This window comes from Parasteatoda tepidariorum, chromosome 5, assembly GCF_982258835.1.
Source record: "Parasteatoda tepidariorum strain Cologne lab strain chromosome 5, Ptep-v5.0, whole genome shotgun sequence".
Lineage (NCBI taxonomy): Eukaryota > Metazoa > Arthropoda > Arachnida > Araneae > Theridiidae > Parasteatoda > Parasteatoda tepidariorum.
The window spans coordinates 72890446-72916188 of NC_141759.1; the positions used below are offsets into that span (position 1 = coordinate 72890446).

The 25743-nt window shown below is 28.2% G+C and overlaps 1 protein-coding gene across 3 annotated transcripts in view; it reads left to right on the plus strand.

Annotated features, from left to right (window-relative positions):
* The window catches only part of LOC110282549 (WD repeat-containing protein 76), a 58126-nt gene that overhangs the window by 16933 nt on the left and 15450 nt on the right, over nt 1–25743 (plus strand). For all 3 annotated transcript variants that reach the window (XM_087164202.1, XM_087164205.1, XM_087164203.1), the window contains 9 exons: nt 1384–1470; nt 1551–1612; nt 3888–4008; nt 6155–6276; nt 11268–11418; nt 14903–15046; nt 17132–17244; nt 24779–24904; nt 25132–25266. In XM_087164202.1, the coding sequence (XP_087020328.1) occupies nt 1384–1470; nt 1551–1612; nt 3888–4008; nt 6155–6276; nt 11268–11418; nt 14903–15046; nt 17132–17244; nt 24779–24904; nt 25132–25266 (1061 nt within the window). The remainder of the gene's footprint in view (nt 1–1383; nt 1471–1550; nt 1613–3887; nt 4009–6154; nt 6277–11267; nt 11419–14902; nt 15047–17131; nt 17245–24778; nt 24905–25131; nt 25267–25743) is intronic.

A 25743-nucleotide genomic window follows, 5' to 3' on the forward strand; every position in this document is an offset into this window, starting at 1 on the left:
TGTTTATAAATATATTTTTCTTCCTGTTGATTTTTTGAATTGTAATGTTGTTACTGTTTAAACTTTTTACCAGTTAAAATGAAAGGAGCTATAAAGAGGGAAAATTGGAAAGGGAAAAAGTTGTTGCTGTATAAAATTTATTTAATTTATAAATAGAATTAAATAACTAGTAAATGATGATTAAGTTGATTAATGATATATGGTTGAGTTCGAAACTTTATAAAAGTTTTCTGACTTTTATTAGATCTCTAAAGAAACACAATTGGTTTCTGAGTATACATAGCAGTAATTTTTATTTTTGTTCTTTTTGTTTTCTGTACTTTTTAATCTATGTTAATAATTTATGAATAATAAGACATAAGGTAACAGGGTTCCATAGGGTCAGGGAGAACAGAGAAAAACTAGAATTGTCAGGGAATTTTATTTTAACTCCAAAAGTTAGGTAATTTTCTCATCAATTTTTTTCAAAAACCTTTAAAAATAACCAGTCTTAGAATTTCAGCAGTATAAGGCAGTAATCGGTTATTGAGATTTGAGTTAAATAATTCTAACATCTATTGCAATCATTTGTTATAAAAATTTCACATTTTAGTCACATTGACATGTTTCCATCCTGGGCAAGGTTGACTCTGCCTTTCATCCCTTTGGTGGGTCGATAAACTGATCACCAAGTATTCTTGGGGACTAAACTCTAGGGATTCCTTGATTCGATTGACCATCAATGTACCTTGACCTTGGTACTGGTGATTGACCTTGGGTACTCTGCTTCTGCTCCCCAGTAGCCAAGGTAAAAAAAAACTGAGAAGGGCACAGAGTAGGTCTTGGCTCTCTATGGGCTGTTGCGCCACTGAGTTTAGTTTAATTCTCTTAATTCAATCTTTTATTCCACTGGTTATAACATTTGCTCAAAGGCCTACATCATACTGCTGACATTTTATTCATTTTGTGAATATTATTGATTTTTTTTATGGAAAATCTTAGTAGTTTTGAGCTTATAAGACAAAATCATTTTGATGATAAAATGGCTTTTTTGAAATTCTTTAAATTTGATTACTGTAATATTTTATTATGGATGTTTATTCTCTTAATCTAATCCTTTATTCCAGTTTTTTTAACATTTGCTCAAAATAATTATCAATTGAATTGTTTTACTCATTTTGTGAATGTCATTGATTTTTTTTAACTAAAAATTTGAATAGTTCTGACTTTGTAAGACAAAAGCATCATGATGAAATGGCTTTTTTAAAAATTCTTTTAACTCTGATGATTGAGATATTTGTTTATTTTTATGATTTTTTTAATCCAATATTTTATTTCCCTTGTGTTATCATTTGCCGAAAAGAAATGTTTCATTCCTTTTATGAAGATCATTGATTTTTTTAGACGGAAAATCTAAGTAGTTATGAGCTAGAAAGACAAAAGCATCTTGATGATAAAATGGCCTTTTTGAAATCCCTAATGATTGACGAAGTATGTATTATATTCCACTATCTGTAACAATTAACTCGTTGTGCATTTTTTTAAAAAGTATAATTAATAATTTATCTTAGATTGTGGATGAGCTTGAAGAAACTGCCAAATCTCAAACTCAAAGGAAACCTAGAGTAACAAAGTAAGTTTTTAATTTTCATAATGGAACATTAATTAAGGAAACTAAAAGGAAATATTTTTCTTATTATTGGCCTTCTTAATCAGTTAAAACCTATGTCAGTTACTATTAGTCAAGAAAACAATTTTCAGGATCTCTCAATGCTCAGTTCTACTTGTCTTTATAAAGTGCAAAATATGAAATTTTTGAAATAATTTTATTTAAATTCTTTATATTTGTGAAACCTTAAAAACTAAAGTTAAATTAACTGTAAATTTAGTTATTTTGTAGTTTGATTTTATTTTACTCATCAGTTGTTGATGCTCTGGATAAAAAATTATGTGATTGATAAAAACAAATCATAATTTTCTCAGTGTCTCAATTTCTTATGTCATCTGAAAATGTCTAGAAAAAATTTTAAAAATTCTGTTATGTTTTAAATAAACATGTTTTATAAAGCAAGATTTTTTAAAAAATAACAAAGTTCTCAAAAGATGACACATTACCCAATTTCTTGTATATTTAAAAAGTTTTATAAGAATTTGGTGCAGCTATTAAGCTTCAAATAGACTTTCTATATAATAAATGAGTAATTAACTCTTTAACTGTTGAGCCAGAACTCTGTTCACTGATATAACCTGCACTGAAAACAAATTATTTCCTTGTTATTCAATCTGTCAACAGTTTAATTGGAAATTTTTGTTAATCAAATTTATTCAAGCATTTGAGTAGTTAAATGATTATTTTATTTAAGTGTTTTGTTTTTAGCATTTTGGCAATATATTGAAAAATAATGCTAATTTCCTATTTAAAAGATATTTTGTTTTTGAATATATGTCAAAGAAAAGGTTACTTATAAAGACATTAGTAATGAGGGATAAAAAGTAATTAAAAAACAAACAAAAGTAACAAAACTAGAAGTGATTATTATTGTTTGTCTATATTAAAAACTACTCTTTCCACAAAGTCTATGGCTGTCTGCTGCTATGGAAATAAGAAATGACTCATTTCAAAGAGGGGAGCTTTGCAATAGACAAAAGAAAAATTATTCATTTCCTTTTACTGGTCCAAGCCAAAACTTGTTCTAAATACTTGAAATAGTTAAACCTCGTCTTACTTGAAATAGTTAAACCTCGTAACCATAGTCACTGCCACTTTTCGAGACAAGTGAGGAGGGGCGTTGTTTACATAGATAGACTAGATATAGATAAACTAGATATAGAGATTTTAGATTTATTTATCTCAGTTTTATTTTAAATTAATAATAAACATTACATTAAAACATAATAATAAGCATAACATTAAAACATAATATAGTTTTAAAAATATTAGGGTTCTGTAGAATTCCATTGCAACAACCATTAAGAAAGCTATTGAGAAGCTACATAAATTTATATTAGTATTTACAAATAGTCCGCATCAAAAAGTGATGACTCATATGTGCGATTCAAAATTTCCCACGTATCATGGTGCGTAGAATTTTTAAAAAGTGCTTAAAGTTGCTTATTTTTGATTTTCTCTTTTTAAAAGCCCTTAAAGGTGCTTTTTTAATTTTGTGTTTTTAAAAAGTGAAGTTTTTTAAAAGTGAAAATTCTTTCTTTACACATAAATTTTTTTCTTCTTTACCATGTTGATTTTTGCCACGCATTATGCAAAAGTGTGCTTTTTACATTGTTCTACTGAACGTTTTCACAATTCATTTAACCGCAATCTATTTCAGCGTACTGTCGGTCCACAGTGTTTAAAACCGCCACTCATTTTACATGTTTGGCGAAAACTTGTGAGTCTGCATGCGTGCCTACCGAGCTGGGTTTGGGAAGATAATTGCTTTCTCATGTGCAACTTTGTTAGATTTTACAAGATATTTTCAATTTCAGGCTTCATTTTCCACCCTCTGATATCAAACTGAAAAATCTCTTGATCATTTTATAATGGCTAATATAATCAAGAAAGGAGTTCTTTGCGAGAGTTATAAAGTGCTTATTTTTTGCCGATAGATTTGGCTACACACGATGCATATTATTTTTTAAAAAAATTTTCCTTTGTGCTCAAATGCTTCTGCAGGCCACAGGTTGTGCGCTCCTACTTTAAGAGTTCCAACAAATGTATTGCTGTTGTGTTGTTTTGAGAATAAACATTATATTTAATGTCATCTATTCAGATCTGCAGCAATTAAAATGTTTTTATTAGTAAAATAAAATAAAATTAACTTTTAGTTTAAATTGTACTAGTTTCTTATTAGAGTTATATTAATAAATAAAATGTTTAACTTAGTTATGTCCAATTTATTTTTAAAAAGGCCCAAAGAAATTCTTGAAGTTTCAAGGAAAAGCAAGAGAATGGAAAACGTGAAGATAAATTTGTCAGAGAAAGCTCTTGAAGCCAAAGTTTATGATAATGCTACTACCTCTAATGAAAAAGTAACTTTTCATTTTAGTTATTTAAAAAATGTTTTTTACTTTGTCGTAACAATTTTATAATCTCCCGTATCTAAAATATGTTTTTAAAATACATATTTTCATTCAAGTGATTATGATATATATATTTATTATTTCAACTGTAAATTTGTTTTTTATTAATTCAGCATAATTTTACATTTTCTCATAAAATGCTTATCTTAACTATTGCTTATAATATGCTTATCTTTTTGGTCCTTGTTAATTGAATTATTTAGTAAAACTGTTTTACTTCAAAGAGTAATATGTTTTTAGATTTAATATTTTGTTCTTAATTCTAACATTAAAATTTTTTTTATGCTAAGTAAATTTTGTTGAATACTCATTAGATTCCAGTTGTTATGACATGAACTAGATGTTAGGGGCAATTATATGACACGAAGTATACCTCTAATTTTTAGAATTAACTATTATTTACTGTAACATACCCTCCAACTTATGAGGATTTTGAAAATAATTCTTTCTAGTGGTAGCGAACCAAAGTAGAAATTTTTAAAGCAAATGGATCTCTCATAAAACTTTTATCAGAACTTAAGAATCTAGCCATATGGCCTGCACTTTTATAAGTAATAGTGGACAAGTTACGCTAAAATTAATTTTTTTTAAATATTAAGACATTAATTTTGCTACCGTCAGAAAAGAAGATTTCTGAAACTACGGAAATTCCGTAGCAGTTGGAGGGTATGCTGTAAGCATAGATCAACCTCAAGTTCAATATGATGGCACACAGGCTATGAGCTGTACCTCCCATTGTATGCAAGCATTTTCCGGGGGAAAGGGTGAAAATTTTTGTTATTATTATTTTTTTATTGCTTGTATTAAACTATTTTTAAGCCTTGTAAAGATGGAATAAAACATGGGTTTTTTCAACTTTTTCAAGATTTTAAATTTTGTTCAAAGTGATAAAGGGTTCGACATTTTACCCTTTGGTAAAGCACTTTTATGCTTTTTATTTAACACTTCTCAATTAGTTGGGAGTATATATGTTAACTTATCTAATGTATATTAATATATTATTTTTATTCTAAGATAAGTAAATTTTTACGGTGTTAAATGTTTTAGAGTGTAAAGGAATAAAAATGTGTGTGAAATGAGAATCATTCAAATTTCATTTAAAAAAAAAGTAAAGTGTTCCCACAACAGCCCATTGTAAGCAGGGTGGTCATGGAGCTTAAGAATCCACCATATGGCATAATTGTGGCTATGTGGTCAGCATTAAATAAAAATTGCAACTTAGTATAAATTTCTATTTCCAATTTAAATATTATATTTAATAATTTTTTAAACAAATTTTATAAAATTAAATAAAATTTTAACATTAATGGATGATGAATTACTTCCTCCTCTCATATTATAGAGTTGCCAAATTAGATAAAATAATAGCCTTTATCAAAAGAAAGTATATTATATTAGTGAAAATAAAAAGATTTGTTAAGTGATCTTTTTTTGAAGAGAAGAGGGTATATTTGAACCCCTGGAAATCTAATAAATAAGCAATTTTTGTTGCTGTAATTATAATTATTTTTATCTTATTCTTAAAAAATTAGAAATAATGCTTATTTGTATGTTATATAGAATCCACCTGATTCATAAAATGGGCACAAAAGTTAATTTTTCTATTTAATTCTATAATTTACTAATATTTCTTTGTTTATTAGAAGGTACAAAAAAAAAAAACTTAGTACTGGAACTTTAAATTATAGGACATTTAGACGCTAATACTCCCTGGTTTTTTTCTGCTCTTATTACATATTTAATCAACATAGCAACATATTTAAATCGAGCATAACTTTTTTGTTAAAAATTTAAATGCTGTTAAAAGTGTAGTTTATTACCAAACTTTTTTAGTAGGTTTTAATTAAATTATTGAAATTTTTTGCGAAAATATATGATGCCTTCATCTAAAATTATTTCTCAAGAAAAAGTAAAAATATAAAAGCATATTCAAGATATTTGATATATCGCATTGAGCATTTCCTGTTGAAAAAATTTTTCTGGGTGCCTTTGACTTTAATTATAAGCAATACATTTGAAAAATATGCTTTTTAGATTTATCAATATAAATTTAATATGTAACTTACCACTTAAAGATTTTTGTCACTTTTTACAGCCTGAAATACCTTCCATCTATTCATTTGAAGATGCCTTACATACAGAGGAAAAAGGTTCCTTGTATGACTATGATAAATACTTCATGGATATGGAGATAAAAGACGAGACTTCTAATACAAAGTAAAATTTCTTTTACATAAAATAAAATTGCATTGATACAGTATACAGCTAACAGAATCTTTTCTTTTGCAATAAATCCTTAATAAGATTATTATTTTAAAAAATAAATCATTTGTTATTTAATAATTGAAAAATTGCGATTGTCCGAAAGCATTATTATTTTAATTTATCATTTCTGAACGTCAAATTCAGACAGTCGATTCACAGCATTTAATCTATATTTTCTCAAACTTTTTTTTTAAATGCTGCCTACTGTGTAAGATAAAAAATTTTTAATAGCCCTCTGAAAATATAAACTCTCTCTTTTAAGTTGTTTAATATACTTTGTACTAATAAGTCATTTAATGTTGTCCAATGCATTCATATTGAAAATTATTATTTTAAGACAAATTTTGATAAAGTAGCATGCATGAGACAGTTGTAGGTTCCTTTAATTCAGATATTTGATTCGAGCTAACACTCTACAAGTAATGAAACTATTGTAGATGCAACTTTTTTCTTTTAGTTTGTTGCTCAATGCTCTTCTTCTTTTCAATGTAGTGTAGTAAGTAGCAATCAAAATCAAAATATCATCTTAATAGCCCTTCAAAAATATAAACTCTCTCTTTTAAGTTGTTTAATATACTTTGTACTAATAAGTCATTTAATGTTGTTCAATGCATTCATATTGAAAATTATTATTTTAAGAAAAATTTTGATAAAGTAGCATACATGAGACAGTTGTAGGTTCCTTTAATTCAGGTATTTGGTTCGAACTAACACACTACAAGTAATGAAACTATTGTAGATGCAACTTTTTTCTTTTAGTTAGTAGCTCAATGCTGTTCTTTTCAATGTAGTGTAGTAAGTAGCAATCAAAATATCATCATCTTGTAGCAATCATTGGCTATTATTTTTAACTAAGGTTTTTTAAAGAAACAAGATTCAGCATAACTAATTTTTCGAATATGATTCGTACAAATCTTTTGAAAAATAATCACCAAATGTAACGAGAATAATCCTGATGTATTTTAGTTTTTAGATTGAATTAAAAAAGCTTGTGGTTGATACCATTAGGTTGTTATAGAAACAAATTTCTGTAAGTCAGTCAGTCTGTCAGTTTTAATATACAGGACAAAAATAAGCGTTTTTGACTAATTTTACTTTTTGATTTTCATAAAGGCAAGCAAGCACCTGAAGCCCACAAAGAGATATGTGAAATTTGTTGTGTTGAATGTTTACTAGTATGCACTTGTCAGAATTTAAAAAATTTCAAATTAAAATATCATAAATTTATAAGAATAATTCGAATTTTTTAATGGTAAGAGGTTAGGCACCAACAGTGGTTCAATGCATTAAATATTTCCAAGAATTCGAATTTCCCGAATTTGGTTTTCCAAGTAGGACCACAAATGCTCTGTTGGATTAAGGTCAGGTGAATTTGGGGGCCAAGACATGACTTGAAAGTCACTGGGACGTTCCTCGAACCAATCCATGAAGATTCGACCCTTATGACATGGTGCATTGTCCTGTTGGTAAACACCATCCCCTGCAGGAAAAACTGTTGCCATGAATGGGTGAGCCTGGTCTGCAACTATGTTCAAGTAGCTTACAGACGTCAGGGATTGTTCTATGAGGATTATGGGTCTTAATGTGCTCCATGAAAACATTGTTCTTGGGCGAGAAACCATGAAAACCTGGGCGAGCCCATTGTTAGAGATGGAGGGTGGTCATAATGTAATGGCTGCTTGGTGTATGTTTGTTTACTCTCATTAAAGGGCTAAAAAAGTAGTCTCAAATACTGTGTCTAAATATTATAAAAGAAATTTTTTTTAACAGTAACAAATATTTCGTCTAGGCTTAAAAAGGTTAAATAAAACTGAATGCCTATCAAAAGTCCATTATATTTATATAAAAAACCAATTAAACGTGTCATATGGATGTAAAGACTGATTTTAACTCCTCAAGGTAAAATATTGATATTACTTGGTTATGCTATCTTTTAGTTCTTCTACAGTGTCGTTAAGATAAATTAGTTAACTTTTTGCCTTAGAATGTTTTACTTATGCATGTCTATGTATTCTTTTAACTTAAACAAATTTATAACAGTTGAAGTTTGTTTCATTTCGGTGAAAAAAATTCTTACAAATTGAGTTCATTGGCTTGCAATAGAACGTTTTAATTATAACAAACACATCAAAAATGTATCCATTAAAAACGTCATTGGACTAATTAAGCATATTTGCTTTGTTTGAAGTGTTAGCATTTGTTGTACTGAACATTTTAAAAGCAAATTTACCACAATATCTATTTTCATCGAAAATTCTCAAAAAGGCTAAGATCTGAAGGTGCAAACATGTAAAAGATAAAATCACTACTAAAGCTATATGAGTGAGCTTATGAGTTTAGTACACTTTTTACTAAATTTAATTAATTAGTAGTATTTAATTAATGCATAATATTTACTTAATTCATAATATTGAATTTTTCAAGCTAAATTTTGTGTTGTGATGTTCATTTTATATAGTTTTTCCTAATGCTCTATTTTTTTTATAGTTCTTTTTTGGGGGGCATTTTTTCCTGTTTTTTTTTTCTATTTATCTATGAGAGTACCAATTTTCAAACCTGACGGATTTTATGAGTTTTATTATAAGTTTAGCTTTGTTTAGAGCACTCTCTACTGAACAATTTGTAACAATTAATAATTAATTTGTTTGCTAATAATAAAAAAAGTATTAAAAAAAATGGGAAGCAAGTTTGAATTGAAAAGTTCGATGAAAAGAAAATTGTAATTTTTAAACTTATGTAATGATTGTACGTTTTAATTTGATGTAATTTTTTTTATAAATGCATTTCCTTTTCATAATTTATTCAATGCTTCAAGAATAAACATATATTTTCCTTATTTTTGAAATTCTTTTCTACAGGTATTTTACTTAAATATTTTCTTGAAAATAATCAAACTAATATTAAATAAATAGTAATGAATTATTGATTATTTCTAAATATAAGCGCCATTTTCAGAAATCTTAAATGGTTAAAAAAAAATCTTAACTTTTGGAACCCTTGTGACCCTTCCACAGATCCCTCCGTGGAACACCTTTTTTGAATCAATCACTGGACTGGATTAAATTTTTTACTTACATTTTGCCTGTATAATTATGAAACCTACTTGAACCTACTCAGAAACTTTTTTTAATTGTGGCAGATTGCAATAAAAGTTTGAATGTTAAAATTAAAGTTTTGAGCCCCTCACAGCGATTCTAAATCTCACATCATGACAACTTAGTGTGTTGCATTAGTCACAATGAAAACTCTTGGTCTGTGTGATATAGCATATTAAGGAAATATATTAGCTATATTTTTTTTACTATGCCAAGTTGTAGAACTTGTTAGAAATTCATGAAAAAATTGCCCTTTAAAAAGTAAAAACCATCAAGATTAACCTAAAAGTATAAAATTATGCCCTTTGAAATGTAAAAATTTTTTTTAAATATATTTAAAAAAAAAATTGTTTTTTTTTTATTTTAAAATCTGTATTAAATGCAACATCTATTTATAAATTTGATAAAAAAAACAAGGTTATATTAAATATAAATGTGTAATTTATGACGTGAGATCTCTCAAAATGTAAATAAATACCTGATAAAAATTAATACTAATTTATTAATTTTTAGTTAACAATCTTCGGGAACAACAAAATCGCGTTTCATTATTCACTTTTTTTCATATTCTTAAAATTAAAAGAATGACTTTTGTTCAAAAGCAACTTCTTACATCTTGAACATCAAAACTTGTTTAACATCTTGTGTTTAATATTCAATTTTGTTATTGGGAGATCTTTAAAATAACCAGATTAAATAATAAAAAAACATACACTCATTCATAAAGAAAGAACTTAATTCACTAGAAAATTGCTCTTGAAATGAAAAATATCCGAAATTCATAAATAATTCATCATCATAGTTGGCCAGGCAGCCCAATGTGGATCAATGCGTTCCTCTGAAGATTTCTCCATAATAACTTCTGATGAAATAATTATTATGAAAGGAAAAAATTATTTCAAAAAGGTGAATAAGGCCCTATTAATAAAAAAACAAACAGATATAAAAAGAAAGGTATTGATCATCAATCAACATCATAGCTCTACTCATTATTATCAATAAAATTTTCAGTAAGTTTTCTTAATTTTTTTATTGTAATTCATGCAATTTAAAATTACAGTAACTTTCTAATAATCTTTATATTTTACATGATTTGGTCATTGTTAACTTGTTATATTTTTTATGATTTGGTCATTGTTATAATTATAAAAAATGTAATCAGGGGTCTGTTTAGAAGAAATTTGGGTCCGTTAACGGACCCTTCACAAAATATCTTTTCGTAAAGACGGACCCTTCACAAAATATCTTTTCGTAAAAACGGACCCTTCACAAAATATTTTAACTTAAAAACGGACCCTTCACAAAATTATTTTTCTTTTAGTTGGACCCTTCACAAATTTGTTTATCTTCAGTATTGTTTTGTTAATCGAATAAACCCTTCCCAGGGTAGGAAACAAGAAAGATAGATGTAAACTAATTAAATATTGTCTTCGGCAGACGATTCTTCCATTATTCGTCCGAAATGAATATTCTGCGTTCAGCAGTATAGGCTAAATACCAAATATTTGTATGTTGCATCTCTAGTTTAGAAGCAGCAATTGCTGTTTATTTTTGAAAATTAAATATTTTTGATTATAATTTTACAGTGCTGAGCATAATCTTGTATCTATTTACAATTTAAAAACTCCTTGAAAAAGTTTTGCAATAACGGACCCTATTTGCACAAATTCATAAAAGCGGACCCTGGTTGAAGGAATGTGAGTAATTTTTTCACAATTTCAGAAAAAACCGGACCTTTCACAAAATGTTTGGACAGACCCCTGGTAAAGTACTTTTAATGTAAAATTTAAATCTGTGCTTATTGCTTTTTTTCATAACTTCTAGACTTATTATTTATTTATTTTTTAGTTTTCCATATGACTTAGATCGTTTTGATCCATTGGTGTTCACTTCATATACTTATCCTTTTACTTTGTCAAGCATTGCCTTTCATCCTGCTGTGGATAGAACCATCATACTTGCAGGTTTTGTTGGTGGTCATATTTCTTTGTGGAATACAGTAAGGCATTCATTTCTTGTGAAAAATGATAAAAAATTTTATGTGGTTTTTATTTTTACTAGTTTGGCTTCTTGATCTCAAATTTCTTCTATTTTCAAATTTCTTCTATGTCCTAATTTAAAATTAGATAATTTAAAGACATGATATCTCTATATAACATAAAATCATAATGGTCTGATACCGTTTTCCATTGTTGTCAGCGCATTTTTATTGGCCGGAAAATCACGTGGTGGGATCCAGTTCCCCCCCATTCATTTCCATATTGTTTAGGTTGTCATCATCATAAAATTAACAAAAGTCGTAAAGGTATTGTTTTCCTTAAAATATTTTTGTATCCCTAATTTAAAGTTATTTTTCAGTACTGCTATTATTAGTGAAAATTTTAAATTATGGTTGTGAACTCATCAAATTTGTTTGAACAATATAATGTATTAAGAATATAAATGTTATTTAAAAAAAAATGATAATTAAAAAATCACTTCAGTGTTCACCAAGAGATCTAAATGTTTATAATACTAATAGATAGTAATATTTAGAAGTGGGAAGTAGAGGCGCAAGAGCGTAAGTAAACAGAATTCCTTTTAGTACATAGATGTTAAGTGAATATTTTTAACTTTAGTAGAAAAACTGTTTTCTGGCAAGAAAAAACAATTATTGCGAAGCAATCATCGGGGTTAGTGAGCGGCAGCGAACACTGGGCTTTACCCCCTAGTTAAGTAATATTTTTTCAAAACTTTGTTTTATTCCTACATGCTATAAAAATTAGAATGGATATAACTTATATTTTCATAAATAATCATGAACAATATTACCTTATTAAAATATTTATAACTCTCTACAACATTTTTGTTTTTTGCTTTCATCAAAATTTGTTTTTTTTTTCCTTCTTCAGAATCTTTCGTAATTTCTCTCCTTAAAAAATTTATGTGTTTCAATGATTGATAGTATCAAAGTTTAGAATGAATGTTTACTTGTCTCTTACGGCCTACCTTAACAACTTAATTTTTGTTTATTTTTAAATATTTGTTTTAAGTCTGCAATTAAATTAATTTTCACACATCTAAGTTGAAACTATGACGGAATAAATTATTTTACACTTATAATGAAGTAAAGATTTGAATAATTAGTCTGAACTACTTGTTTCAAATAACAAGAAAAATTTTTAAATCACAATCAAAATTCTTTCAATAATGAAAAGTTTGTTTGTGGCATGACAGAAATTTTTGTCAAATGTATCTGAGATTATACATGTTGTTAATTTGCAATGACTGATGGTATATAAGCTCATATATTATTTTAACTCAACCTTGAGCCGCGATGACTCAGGGGATAGAGCGTTCGCCTTCCAATGAGGTGAACCAGGTTCAAATTCCAGCAATGGTTGGTTGATATGAATTCCGCATTCGGCTTGCACTGATCACAGTGCTGATGTGAAATATTCTCAGTAGTAGACGGATTGTGGGTTAGTCTCCTTGCCGCTAGGCTAACAGTGGGAGGCTCTCATGGTGTTCCTCTCCATGTAACACAAATGCGGGTTAGTTCCACCAGAACAGTTCTCCACAAAGACAAAATTTGTCACAATACTTGATCCAGGAGTTCCCTTGTCTTCTGGATCGGGTTCAAAATTACAAGGCTACGTAGTTGAGCATCAGTAGCCAAAAACCCAAAAATTGGGTCGGCTATTCAGTGACGGTTATAAAATAAAATATAACTAAACCTTTGTGTAGATTCTGATTCCTTTATTTACAATTCTATTTTAATTATTGTAAAAAATGTATTAATTTTTTTAATATTAAATTTTTTAAAGTTGAGTAAATCTTTTACTGCTAAAAGAACAGCAAAAACTTATTTTATAAACATGGAAAAGAAGAGAAAAAAAATATTTTTAAATTTTTTTTTGCACATTTAATCATGATTTCAAACTTTATACTGTTGATTCAGAATGTGAGAAAGGGATCACATGATTGTATGCCATGTTGCTGTGCATTTAAAGTAATCTTACTTAATTCTGTAGTTCAAGTTTTAGTCATTGTATTTATTTTATTCTTTGCCTACATTATAGGGCAGGATGTTCAACTGACTGATCGTAATATATTAGAATCCTCGTTAAAAATGAAGTCGAAAAATATATATGTCACGAATATTTAGGACAGAAAAAACTAAAACGTTATCCAAATCTATCGAATCATTAATGGGGAAGATGATTTTAGAAATATTTAAACTTGTTTGATTGCAGGATGGAACTTAGGTTTTTCTAATAATTTCCTTTCGTCTCAACTCCATTTGTTCTTACAATCAAGCACTTTTTGATCTTTTCAGTTGTGTTTTCCTCAATAAAGATGTGTTAGATTTTGATTGTGTTTTTATTTTTTCCCTTGATTAAATACTAATTGGTTATCCTCAACATATTTTTTTGCTTAATTATTGACTGCCGTTTCTAACAAATATACTAAAATTAACATTGCATGACTTCCCAAATATTTCTTTTTAAATACTGATTTGTGTTGCACAATGCACAAAAGGCAAACAACCTGATTAATTTTTGACCTAATCATAGAATTTTTGTTTACTAGGGTTCAATCTTAATGATATAATGACCTAATCTTATGGTGCAACTAATTAATACATACAATATTTTAAGTAACAAAATCAGACACAGGTATGTACTTTTTCTGAATGAACATGCATTTTTATTGAGAGTTGTAGATTCTATATCCTCAAAATATTGGTGATTAGCACTGCAATCTTGAAAAAAAAATGATCGCATAAGTTCAGGCAAAAGAAAAGTTGAAACCTTGGGCCCATTTTATATCAAATTAACTTTTTGCATATTTTTTCATCTTGAAGAAGTCTTTCTTAAATTTGTATTTCTCCAAAACTATTCAGTTAATTTTATTCAAAGTTTGACATTTGTCTTTTAAAATTATGTAGCTTGAATTGGTAAAATTATTTTCATATCTTACTATTCAAAAGTTTTTTCCATCATTGGTAAATATAATAATAAGAAACGAAAAATCAGTATAAAAATAATATTTTGCATGAAATTACGTTTCAATGAACAAATTTTATACTTGTATGCAAAATGTTTTTGATTTGCTTTATTAGTTTTGGAGATATGGCGAAATACACAAGCAGCACGTGTGAAACCTGCAATATGGCGTATAGTAAATGTTACGATTTTCAGTATCTTCCATATTTTGAAGGCCAAAAATCAAAATTCAGCAAAACTATTGCATGAAATTTAACATTGATATTAACAAGTACATTTTTGCATCTAAATATCATCTGCACTAGTTGATTAGCATATTTAAAGTTAGGCTTTTGAACCCTAAAACTTGAATCCTTATCTTAATATGTGAAAATCCCATCATTAGATCTAAAGTTTTTCTGGAGGTTTGCTTTTTTTTTGCAAACTATACAACTTGTAATTTGTTTAAATTTGATGCTTTAAGAGATTTGTTATTTAAAACTTCTTATTTCTTAGAATACAGAGCCATATTTTTACACTCCTCATACTGAGAGTGTGACACTTATAAAGGTTAATCCAGAATGCCCCTCTCAGATATTTTCTTCAAGCCTCGATGGTACCATACGGCAAACAGATATTGAAAGTAAATCTTTTGTAGAGGTACGTAATTTTTACTTTCAGTGCAGATTTTGAATTTTCTATTTATTTCTCTTTAAATTTGTTCTTTTAAGAAATAATATATCATATAATGAAAAATAAATTTTCTAAATTATTTCCCAGGACGACATAGTATTCCTAATTTAGTTATTCAAGTTCGCATATATTTCTTGAATGATGCCAGCAATTGAATGATGCCAGCAATAATGTTTGCAAAATTTGGTTGCTATACATTAATGTTTTTTCAATATAATGCTATTTCAATATAATATAATTTGTTGCTATATATTAATGTTTAATATCGAGATTTACATAGTCACTTTGGTGAATATCAAAAAAAATTTTTGTGTAGCAATATTTTGAAATAAAGGCAATTTTTTTAGACAATGACCTTTAACCTTATAAAACATCAGTATAAGTATAAGGAGTGCTGGTAATTAATCAGGAATGCTAGAATCAGTATAAGGTGTGATGGATAAAATATAAGTTTTACTTAGTTTCTACTGCTACAAGCAAAATGTTGGACAATAGGAATTGGCTAAATTTGGCCCACTTTTACATTAATTAGTTTTTAAAACTGAATTGGAGCTTCTTAGCGGAAGTTTCTTATTGGAACTGAATAGGACAAAACAAGTTTCAAACATTTCCTACCAGCAGAATTTATGTTGAAAAATGAAAACTATTGCCAATCTCTGGCTGACTGGCAAGATTGGTCAGATATCAACTGGAACTCTGTACTTGATGTCTATGCAAATTACAATTGTTTTCTAAATGGTTTAAGCAAAATTTATTGCCAGATAAAATTATAACCATTTTCTGATACAGAAAAAAACTTACAGAATAGAAACTGAGAAGAAAATAATGATATAAAATTAAAAGTTTAAAAGTGATTTAACATGAGAAAAAGGGTTCAATGACGTATAAAAAAGATTTATTGATTTATGAGTAATTTTAAACCCTTCAAGCATTGAGCCTGTAAGTAAAAAATTTATGGGAATTTCCTTGCTATGCTCTTCTTTTCCATAGGATAACACAGAAAAAAACTTTTTATTTTTTATTTTTTTTTAAAGAAAGCTGCTTGCCTAAAGTTCAGTAAAAGCTTGAGTTAGTACTCAGAAAATTATGCACTTGTTTATGGATATTTGATGAAGGTTTCACTTTATAAATGCAATAATGCCATGCAAAATTTAAATCTTCCCATTACTGCGTTAAATGACATTTTGGTGGTTTCTTGAAAATTTTATTTTAAAAATCTCGTTGCTAAAAAAAATAGAAAAGTTTGAGTCTACAAAAGGAAATTTTTTGTTCTATTTCTTAACATATTTGCCTCTAAATTAGTACAATTTTAAAATAAATTTTTCAGTACATTTTAATATAACCTTAATAATTTTCAGAAGAGAATATAAGTAATTTAGTACTGGTGTTTAATATTTGAAAATTAAACTTTAGATTCATTATAATAGCATAGTTCTAAGCGATTTCTCTGGCTCTGTGAAGATCATTTTGATAAAAATAGACTAAATTTTAATATTTTGTTTACCGGGGCCGTTCAAATACTTTGTAAGCACCAAACAGATGGAGATTTGTGATTTGCTTATTTTTGAGGACAAAAAGGGAAGAGGTGTATGAGCAATGTTTATATAACACATTAAAATTCCCTTATTTCCTAAATTTTCTTAAAAAAACAATATAAAAAATGTAAATTAAAGTTACTCATCGAAAAATTTAAGATTTTGTAAAAAAGTTGAATGTGGGGAAAGAAAAAATGTCATTGAAGACTTACTAAGGTTAATAGTTTTGCACACAAAAGATTCCTACAGAATTTTCTACTCAAAATTTTAAATATTGAATTAAAGCGAAGATTTAGTATTATGCAAAATTATATAATTTATTTGAGTTTTATCCTGAAATTAGACTACTACGGTAAAAGTCCAAGTGTGGTGACTTTCTATTATAAATTATTTGGAAATAGTTTAATTTTGCTAACAAGGGACAGTCCAAAATTGCTAAAAGTATGCTTGCAGGATATTTAAACAGCCGCATTTGTTTTTGAAACTCTATTTCTATAATTGATTTGTATTATTTTAGGCATTTAAAGAGGACAACATTCTATTCAAATACTTTGACTTTGTGTCTCCCAATGAATTTCTCATTGCTCAAAGTGATGGCTGTGTATCTCTAATAGACAATCGTGAAAAAAGGTAAAAGTGAAATCATAACTATTAATCATAACAGTTTTTTTATGTATGGTTATTTTTTTCCATAATATGTATTACACATATTTATGGTATTTTTTAAGCATGTTGCACATATTTCATAACAATTTTTTTGTTGTGATGTTATAATTAATATATAGGTTCTCAAAGATGGAGATCTATTTTAAAAAAATGAAATTCATTTTTATGTTTTTTAAAGATATAATTCTACAAGTCTTTGTTTATTAAAGTTTAGAAAAAGGGCAGGATTTTTTATTGGTTATGTGGGGAATATAATTTGAGAAACATGAAAAGATGATTTTTAGCAAATATTTTGGTGGTTGAGGAGTTTATTTAGTTTTTATTTGATCTGTTTTAAAAAATTCATAGATTTGAAATCTCAGACGTGCCAACTCTCCCGCATTTTGCGGGAGTCTCCCGAATTTTGAGTTATTCTCCCGCCCTCCGGAAGTGATTTGAAAAACTCCCGAATTTTACTGCGATCGACGGCCAAACTCAAAATTACCTAATTTTTCCGCGAGTGCGAAAGTAAGTTTTTCTTTCAGCTTGAATTCCATCCCCTCTTATCAAACTACCATCTGCCTGAAGCGTAGCTGAACATGCTTTATTTTCCCCCCTCTTCAACGTTACCTCTTAACACTACTATTTCACCCGCCCCCTTACACTGGGGGCGGGTGAAATCTTCCTCTTCTTTCGTGTAGAGTTGAATGCAATGACGTCACATGTCGTTATCGAGTGTCGTCCGTTCAGTAGTGGGGAAACTCGTACTCTCGATAGTTGGAATTGATATTGTATCTTGCTGTTTTTATAGTTTTTAATGCGTATTTTTCCACGGTTGGCAACAAGCTCGTAAACTAGCAACGTGATATCAATTATTCGTTTAGTCTTCGTATATTTAAAAAAGAAAATAAATAAAATTTCAAGGATGTCTTAAGTCGAAACGGAAGTATGGATCAATTTCAACAAATCATGTACCAATGACTTTAGCAAAACTTAATTGCGGAGAGCTAAGTCTGCAACTCTTTTTTTCATGCATACAGTAGAGAACCATTTATCTGGTATCCAGATAATCCGGAAAAAAAATTTGCTCGGTTCTCCCGCCATTTTGAACTAAAACGATATGAAAAAAAAAGCGGAAACTGGACTAATCCTTGAAGTTGAGTAGAGGAAAATGTGAGGAAGGGAAGAATTTTTTTCCCCGTTTACCCAGAGAAACGTCATTTCTTCCGCGACCTTGAAGATTTTAGATCTTCATTCTCTTTTAGGTCGTTAAACTCAAAGGAGTAGCATGATGATTTCGTTTGCTGTTTGATTTACGAGGGGGTGGGGAAAAGGCATTGCACATGCATATCAGTGAACAGAAGATGAAAGAGAAAAATATATTTATCTATTTGACATCGATTAATAAAAATAAAATGTTTTTCTTTTGAATAAATTCTGATTCCTTGGAAGTGCGGTATCATTCGCAAGTTTTCTTGATGTGGAATCACACCTGCTTTAATTAAAAATCGCGTTTTTATAAAAAAAAAAAAAGGAGAATTGTTTATTAATTTAAGCATACAATTATTTTATGAAGCAGATTGCAGTTTCGTTTTTCTGATTCCACTACGTTTTTTTTTTTTTCATGATAAATTTTGCACTAAATAAAATTATTTGTATTACCAAATTTTTTCATTAGTTTTTTTTTTTTTTTTTAAAGTCCGTTGATCTTGCCTTGTTCTAGATTTTAATATTTATGCTAGTGCCGTTTTTTAACTATCGTTTCGATAATTTTCAAGTGTTGTTTTTATTTAGATTAATAGGTTTTCCTTTTATTTTCGCCCCCCCCCCCATGAAATATATTGCGTTATTTAATCATTGGTTTTGTTTATTAGTTGATTTAGGAATCGTAATTATTTTTTAAACTTGTTTTTCTTGTCTAAACTTGCAAATTATTTTATTCTTTTAAATTTTATTTTTCTACAATTTTTTTCCTTTTTAGATTTAGGAGTGCTTTTCTTTTTTCTCTTACTTTAAAATGTGTTTAAATTTTTTCCTTGTAATTTGGGTTTGATAAAACATCGATTAACGACACTTTTTTATCGATCCAGGAAACCGGGAAATTAAGACATCCGGGATAGCGATGGTCCCGAGCATCCCGGATAATTGGTTCTTTATTGTACAGACATTAGTATTTTTATACATTAGTATTGAATTGGTTTTTTAAAATAAAATAGTTGTTCAATTTGTTTATTTTTTAAAAGTTTTTGTGCATTTTTATTACAGTGTCAAGGGTTTTTGAATTATGTTTTATTAAGGAAATGGTATTTATTTAAAGAGTATCTACCTAATATAGTTTTGTGTTGCTAAATCTGTGTTTAATTATTTTATTTCCATTTAATATTTTTAAACAATTATTGCTCTATTAGTGTGTAAAATTTCTTGCATTCTTATATTTAATAAATTTTTTACTTAAAATTCCTTAGAAGTGCCAAATGTTGCATACCATGCACCTTTTTTTACCCCTCCTGAAATCTCCTGAATTCTTGTTAGGGAAACTCCTGAATGTTAATTTTGCTAGGTTGGCACGTCTGAACTCTGTTATAAAATTGAATTTATTTGATTTTTATAAATTTTAGATTTTATAAGATCGAGTGTATAAGTGGTGTATAAGTCACCTCCCTATTTTTGATGGTGAGATAGAAAATTTCTGGTATGACAGGTGTATAAGTTGATTACTGAAAAAGCCAATTTTGATAAATTGTTAAGTTTGCTAGGGAATAATTTTTACTATATTACTATAGATTGAAAAAAATTGGACAGTTTTGGGTGAACGGTTGTGGATAATTTTAGACAGTTTGGTAGTTTGGGCAAAAGGGTTTTTTACAATTTAATTTAGTTTTCGACCGGTTGATAAAATATATGGCAAAATTAACAGTCGACAATTAATGGATAAATAGAGATTAAAAAATCACAGATATATGAGATTAAAAAATTATTTGCTTTTCGCCATTCGATCACCACTTTTTCATTGAAAATGCACGCAAAGTTCATTTAATTTTTATTTTTTAGTATGAAATTAAGAACAAATCGTCTAATATTCTTTAATAACCATTATAATCTTCTGAAAGTTATTTTACTTCATACTTGTTTCTTAATTTTAATTTTTCATTTTAGAATTGTACCTTGTAATGTTTTCCATATTTTGAAAAATGTTTCAAGAGAAATACCGTTTATTAATAATATAAACAATTAGTTAATTTTTAATTGTTTAAAATTTTAAACTATAAACTTTTTTTGGTCATTGTAAAAAAATACTTCAACTAGCCAAAAGCAAAATTTCTTAATTCTTTTTTTATATGGTAAAAACCATGAGTTTTGTCCTGAATTTTTTCAATGTATCCTCAACCTATGCCAATTCTGATCTTAAGGGTTAATTGTATGAAACAGAAATTTTTCATGTGCAACTATAAAACTCATTCAGCCAAGCATAACATAATGCAATTTTTTTTAAAATCCTTTTTAAACTTCATATTTTTCTTCCGCTAAGTTTAAAATTTTATATAAACTGGTCAAATAATTCCTTAGAAATCATGTTTGAAAAGTTTTCTTTATTTTAAATGATACATATTTTAAAATGTTATTGCTTGTGGCTTGTTGATTGATCCATTATAAATTTTTAATTTTGTCATGAATATAATGTATCATTTTTTTATACTTTACAACTACAAATAGATTAGATTAAATAAGACAATACAATTAATAATTACATTTTCCATGAAATTGTTTAAACAAGTTGTCAAGTTTTGCTCAAAAATCTTTTGATTTGTCTTTTTATTTCATGAATAGCAATTTAAAATAGAAATATAAGTAAAGTATTTAATATAATAGTATTTAATATAGAAATATATATACAGTCGGACTTCTATTTAACGAACTTCCATTTTACGAATTTCTCTATTTTGCGAATTTTTTCGTGGAACCAAGAACATTTTGGAAATTTCTTCGTTAAATAACTTCTAAATAGCGAAGTGAATTTTCTATTTAACGAATTTTTTTTTGAGATCTACTTTCCCCATTTCCCAAAATATTTGAGAAAATTATTAACTTTTAACGCATTTCATGGGGGAAATGACCTTGAACTGATTTTCGCATCTCCTTAATTTTTAGAGAAAGAAGTAAAATTCCTTTCCCTTTTTGTTTGCATTTCATACAGGAAATGCAACGTCACTAGAAAAGGGGGGAAAGGGTCAAATTCCTTGAATAGGAAATGAGCAGAGAAGCTAAAATGAATGGGTCACCATAGTGTGTGGTCCCAGGTCCCTTATTGACATGTCCTATTATCCCCACCCCCACTGTTCACTTCCTTTCTAGAAAAACTTTCAATGTTCACTCAGTAGAGCTCCGTTCTCGAAATCACCTCCTGTTTTTAGATTGCTGATCAGAGTGCTGCTTGTTGCTTTTCTTGCGGCTGCAAAATGTCGAAGCGAAAGTGTCTGACTATTAAAGAAAAAAATTTAATTCTTCAAGAAGTGGATAGAGGTGTAAAAAAAAAAGATATTGCATCAAAATTTGGTATTCCTTCAAGCAGCTTATCAACGATAATAAGAAACCGTAATAAAATTGAAAACAATGATTTACCAAATCCTTGTTCAAAACGTTTGAAAACATGTGTCTATGACAATGTGAATGAGGCAGTTTTGAAGTGGATACACGCAATGCGAGATAAAAACGTGCCGATCTCTGGACCTTTAATAACCGAGAAAGCAATGCAATTTGCAAAGGCATTGGGACACGATGAATTTCGAGGAAGTAGTGGATGGCTTGACAAGTTTAAAAGAAAACAAGGAATTGTAGAAAAAGTTATGTCTGGTGAAAGTAATGACGTCAGTAATAAGGACTGTGAAAGTTGGATTGCAGAGACTCTTAATAAAATTTTAAAAGATAAGCCAGAAAACATTTTTAATGCTGATGAGACGGCTTTATTTTTTCAATGTTTGCCTCAAAAGACCCTAACATTCAAAAATGAAAAATGCTTTGGAGGAAAACACAGCAAATCAAGAATAACTATCATGCTAGGGGCAAATATGACTGGCAATCAAAAACTAAAACCCTTAATTATAGGAAAAAGCAAAACTCCAAGATGTTTTAAGGGCACAAAATCTTTGGAGGTTGATTATGAATTCAACAAAAAATCATGGATGACGGCAGACATTTGTGAAAAATGGATTCAAAAGTTGGACAAACTTATGATTGCAGAGCATCGCAAAATTGCTCTAATTTTCGACAATTGCCCTGCCCACCCGAAGGATATCAGCAAAAAACTGAAAAACATTACAGTTTTTTACTTGCCTCCAAACACTACATTGAAGCTACAACCAATGGATCAAGGGGTGATTCAAAACTTTAAACTGCACTACCGCAAAAGAATGGTACGAAAAGTTATCGCTGCGCTTGAAAATAAGCAATCAATGCCAAAGATCAATTTGCGAGAAAGCATAACAGAAATTTCCAAAGCATGGAACTCTGATGTTACAGATCGCACCATTCGTAACAGTTTTGCTAAAGCTGGATTCTTTGTCAACGCTGAGAATTTGGAAAGTGAGGACGAGGATGATATTCCTTTAGAGGAACTTAAAAAAATGTGGGTACAGCTAAGAGAGAACCACGAAATTAATGATGATGTACGGATAAATGATTTTCTTACTATTGATTCTGAAGCAGAAACCACCGAAACATTAACTGAATCAGATATTTTGGACTTTGTGAAAAATAAAAACAATACAGCTATAAATTGTGAGGAAGACGAAGAAGATGAAGACGGAAATGATGAAGAAATTAGCAAACCTTCATATGATGAAATGTTAAAATCATTTGAAACAATTCGACGTGGATTGCATTTTGAGGAGAATACGCCTGAAGGAATTTTTGGTGCATTACAAAAATGCGAGACCTATTATGAGAAAAAACACTTTTACAAACAAAAAATTCAGACAAAATTAACAGACTTTATCAATAGTAATTCAAATTAAGAATGCATGTGAAAATGTATGTTTAAAATTACATTTATAATAAATGAAGCAATAATTTTAATATATAAAAATTTAGCATTTTTATTCAGGGGAAAATATATGTAGCATGATAGTATAACACACTGGATAATGTTTTGTTCTATTGTTACTTTCATTGCAGATTTCTTTTAGGGGTAAGATTTATAAATTAATTAATTGATAATAATTTACAAGATAAAGGTGTATCAATTGCAATTTTAATTATTTCTAGTATCCGTGAATTTAAAACCTATTCCACGTTGTGTAAGTATTTCAAAAGATGATTTTCTATTTAACGAATTTTCCACATAACGAACTTTTTTTCGGGATTTAGCGACTTCGTTAAATAGAGGTCCGACTGTAATTATAATATAGAAATTTATCATAATTTAATGTAGAAAATTTTTCATATTGAAAATTAGATTAAAGTCTTAATTTAAGATTAAAACTTTCAACTTCTATTTGGACCACATTTTCTAGTTTGCATCTACCTCTTATACTTTGAAGACAGCAATCTGAATATGTTGTAAAAAGGTATATTCAAAGAAAGTATGTTTTGTGTTTGATTTTATAACTTTGGTAATTAACCTATTTAAGACTTCTGTTCTTTAACTTCTAATTTTTTTTTGTAAAAATACTTCATAAAAAAAAGTCGTAAAATATTTATGCTTAGATTAATGTAATATTTTCTAGTGCCCACTACCATTTTTAGTTTTAAAATATCGAAATGGTCCATTTTCATTTCAAGATATAAATATCTATATTATTAATAAAATTAGTGATGCACAATGCCTTTTTTCTCCAAAATTAATTTTAAAAATGAAAAAATTAAGTTATTAGTCTATCTTTTTTAAAAAAAAGTTCATGGGAAGGTTGTCCCTTAATGGATTAATAGTAAGAACTTATAAATTAACATATTTTAGATAAAGTTTTTCAAGTACTAAAGTATTTTAGTGTATTTTAAAATAAGATTATTATGCCTAAAGTTAGTCAAGGTATTCTTATGTTTATTATTTATAAATTTTTTTTGTACGTAAAGATTTGATCATTAGGTCAAAAGTTAATCAAAGTGAGAACATTAGAACATCTAAGCATAATTTTCATTTGCTATTCAGAAGAAGGTTTACCGATAGTATTTACCCAACATTAAAACCTTGTTGCAACTGTAATTTTTTTTCTTTTCATGCTTTACATTGGTACTTCTGTATAGTGAAGAACAATTCCCTGCTTTATAAATCTATTATTTTTTGCTTATTACATTGTTTTTTTAACTTTGCTGATAACATAAAAGTAACCTATCTATTTGAATATTTGTTTTATTTAAATTGTGCAGAATTAAAAATTGAAATTAATGGTTCATTTGATTACATGTGGGTTTTGATCTATGTGCATAATTCTTTGTTATATCACCACTGCTAACATGTTTTTATTTTTGCTTTAAATTCTTAATTAACTTACTTTAAATTTTTAATCTTCATTTTTTTTTAAAGATTTCGATCTGGTTTTAAAAGGGGGTTTCATTGTGCAGCACAATGGAAGTGTTCCAGTAAAGCAGTACGAACTGTAAGTTCGCATCCAACAAAAAAAGATCTGTGCCTCACCTTAGACTCTGATGGGTAAGTTTGTTGTAAGTTGTTTAAATTATGGGGATAAATTTTAATTTTGGTTGTGGCATCAATTTATAATTTTTATAATTATAATTGAATTTTTAAATCATTTCATTTAATGAATAATTTAATAAGTTATTTGTGTAGATCTATTTTATAATTTTAAATTTGGGTACTACAAATATTGTTTTTAATTTAAAAAATATTCTTTCATTTTCAATTGCTTTTTTATCTAGCTTAATGAAAGTCTGGGATAGACGCTTTCAAAAAGAGTCTGTCTCTCAGGCTGCAACTCATGGAAGTGTACTTTCTGCGTTTCTTTCACCTGTTACTGGAAATTCAATTCTTTGTTCAAGTAAAATCTCACTTCGGTAATTATATTTAGTTTTTTTTAAAGGCTTTATAATTTTCTAGATTAATTTTAAAGAAAAATTTGAATTTATGTACAGTAGGGAACCGATTATCCGGAACGATCAGGACCATCGCTATTCCGGATACCTGATTTTTCCGGTTTTCTGAATCGCTACAAAAAGCCATTTTTTTATTGTTAAACCCAACTAAAAAAAATAATTTTTTTTTGGAAATAATCTTAAAAATAAGAAAAAACGATTAAGTAATACACTAATGATTATTTCAAAATGATGGTAAGGTGAACATCTTTCAAAAAAGAAAGAAAAATCCTAAAATCTTATTAGGAAATTTTTGTTTAAAATGGCGGGAACATTTATCGAATTTCGTTCCGGCTTTTTGGTTTTCCGGTTTTCTGATTTCCAGATAACGGGTTCTGTACTGTATAATAATTTTTGTTTTTTAATTCACCCGCATGATGAAAATTCATCATTTGTATA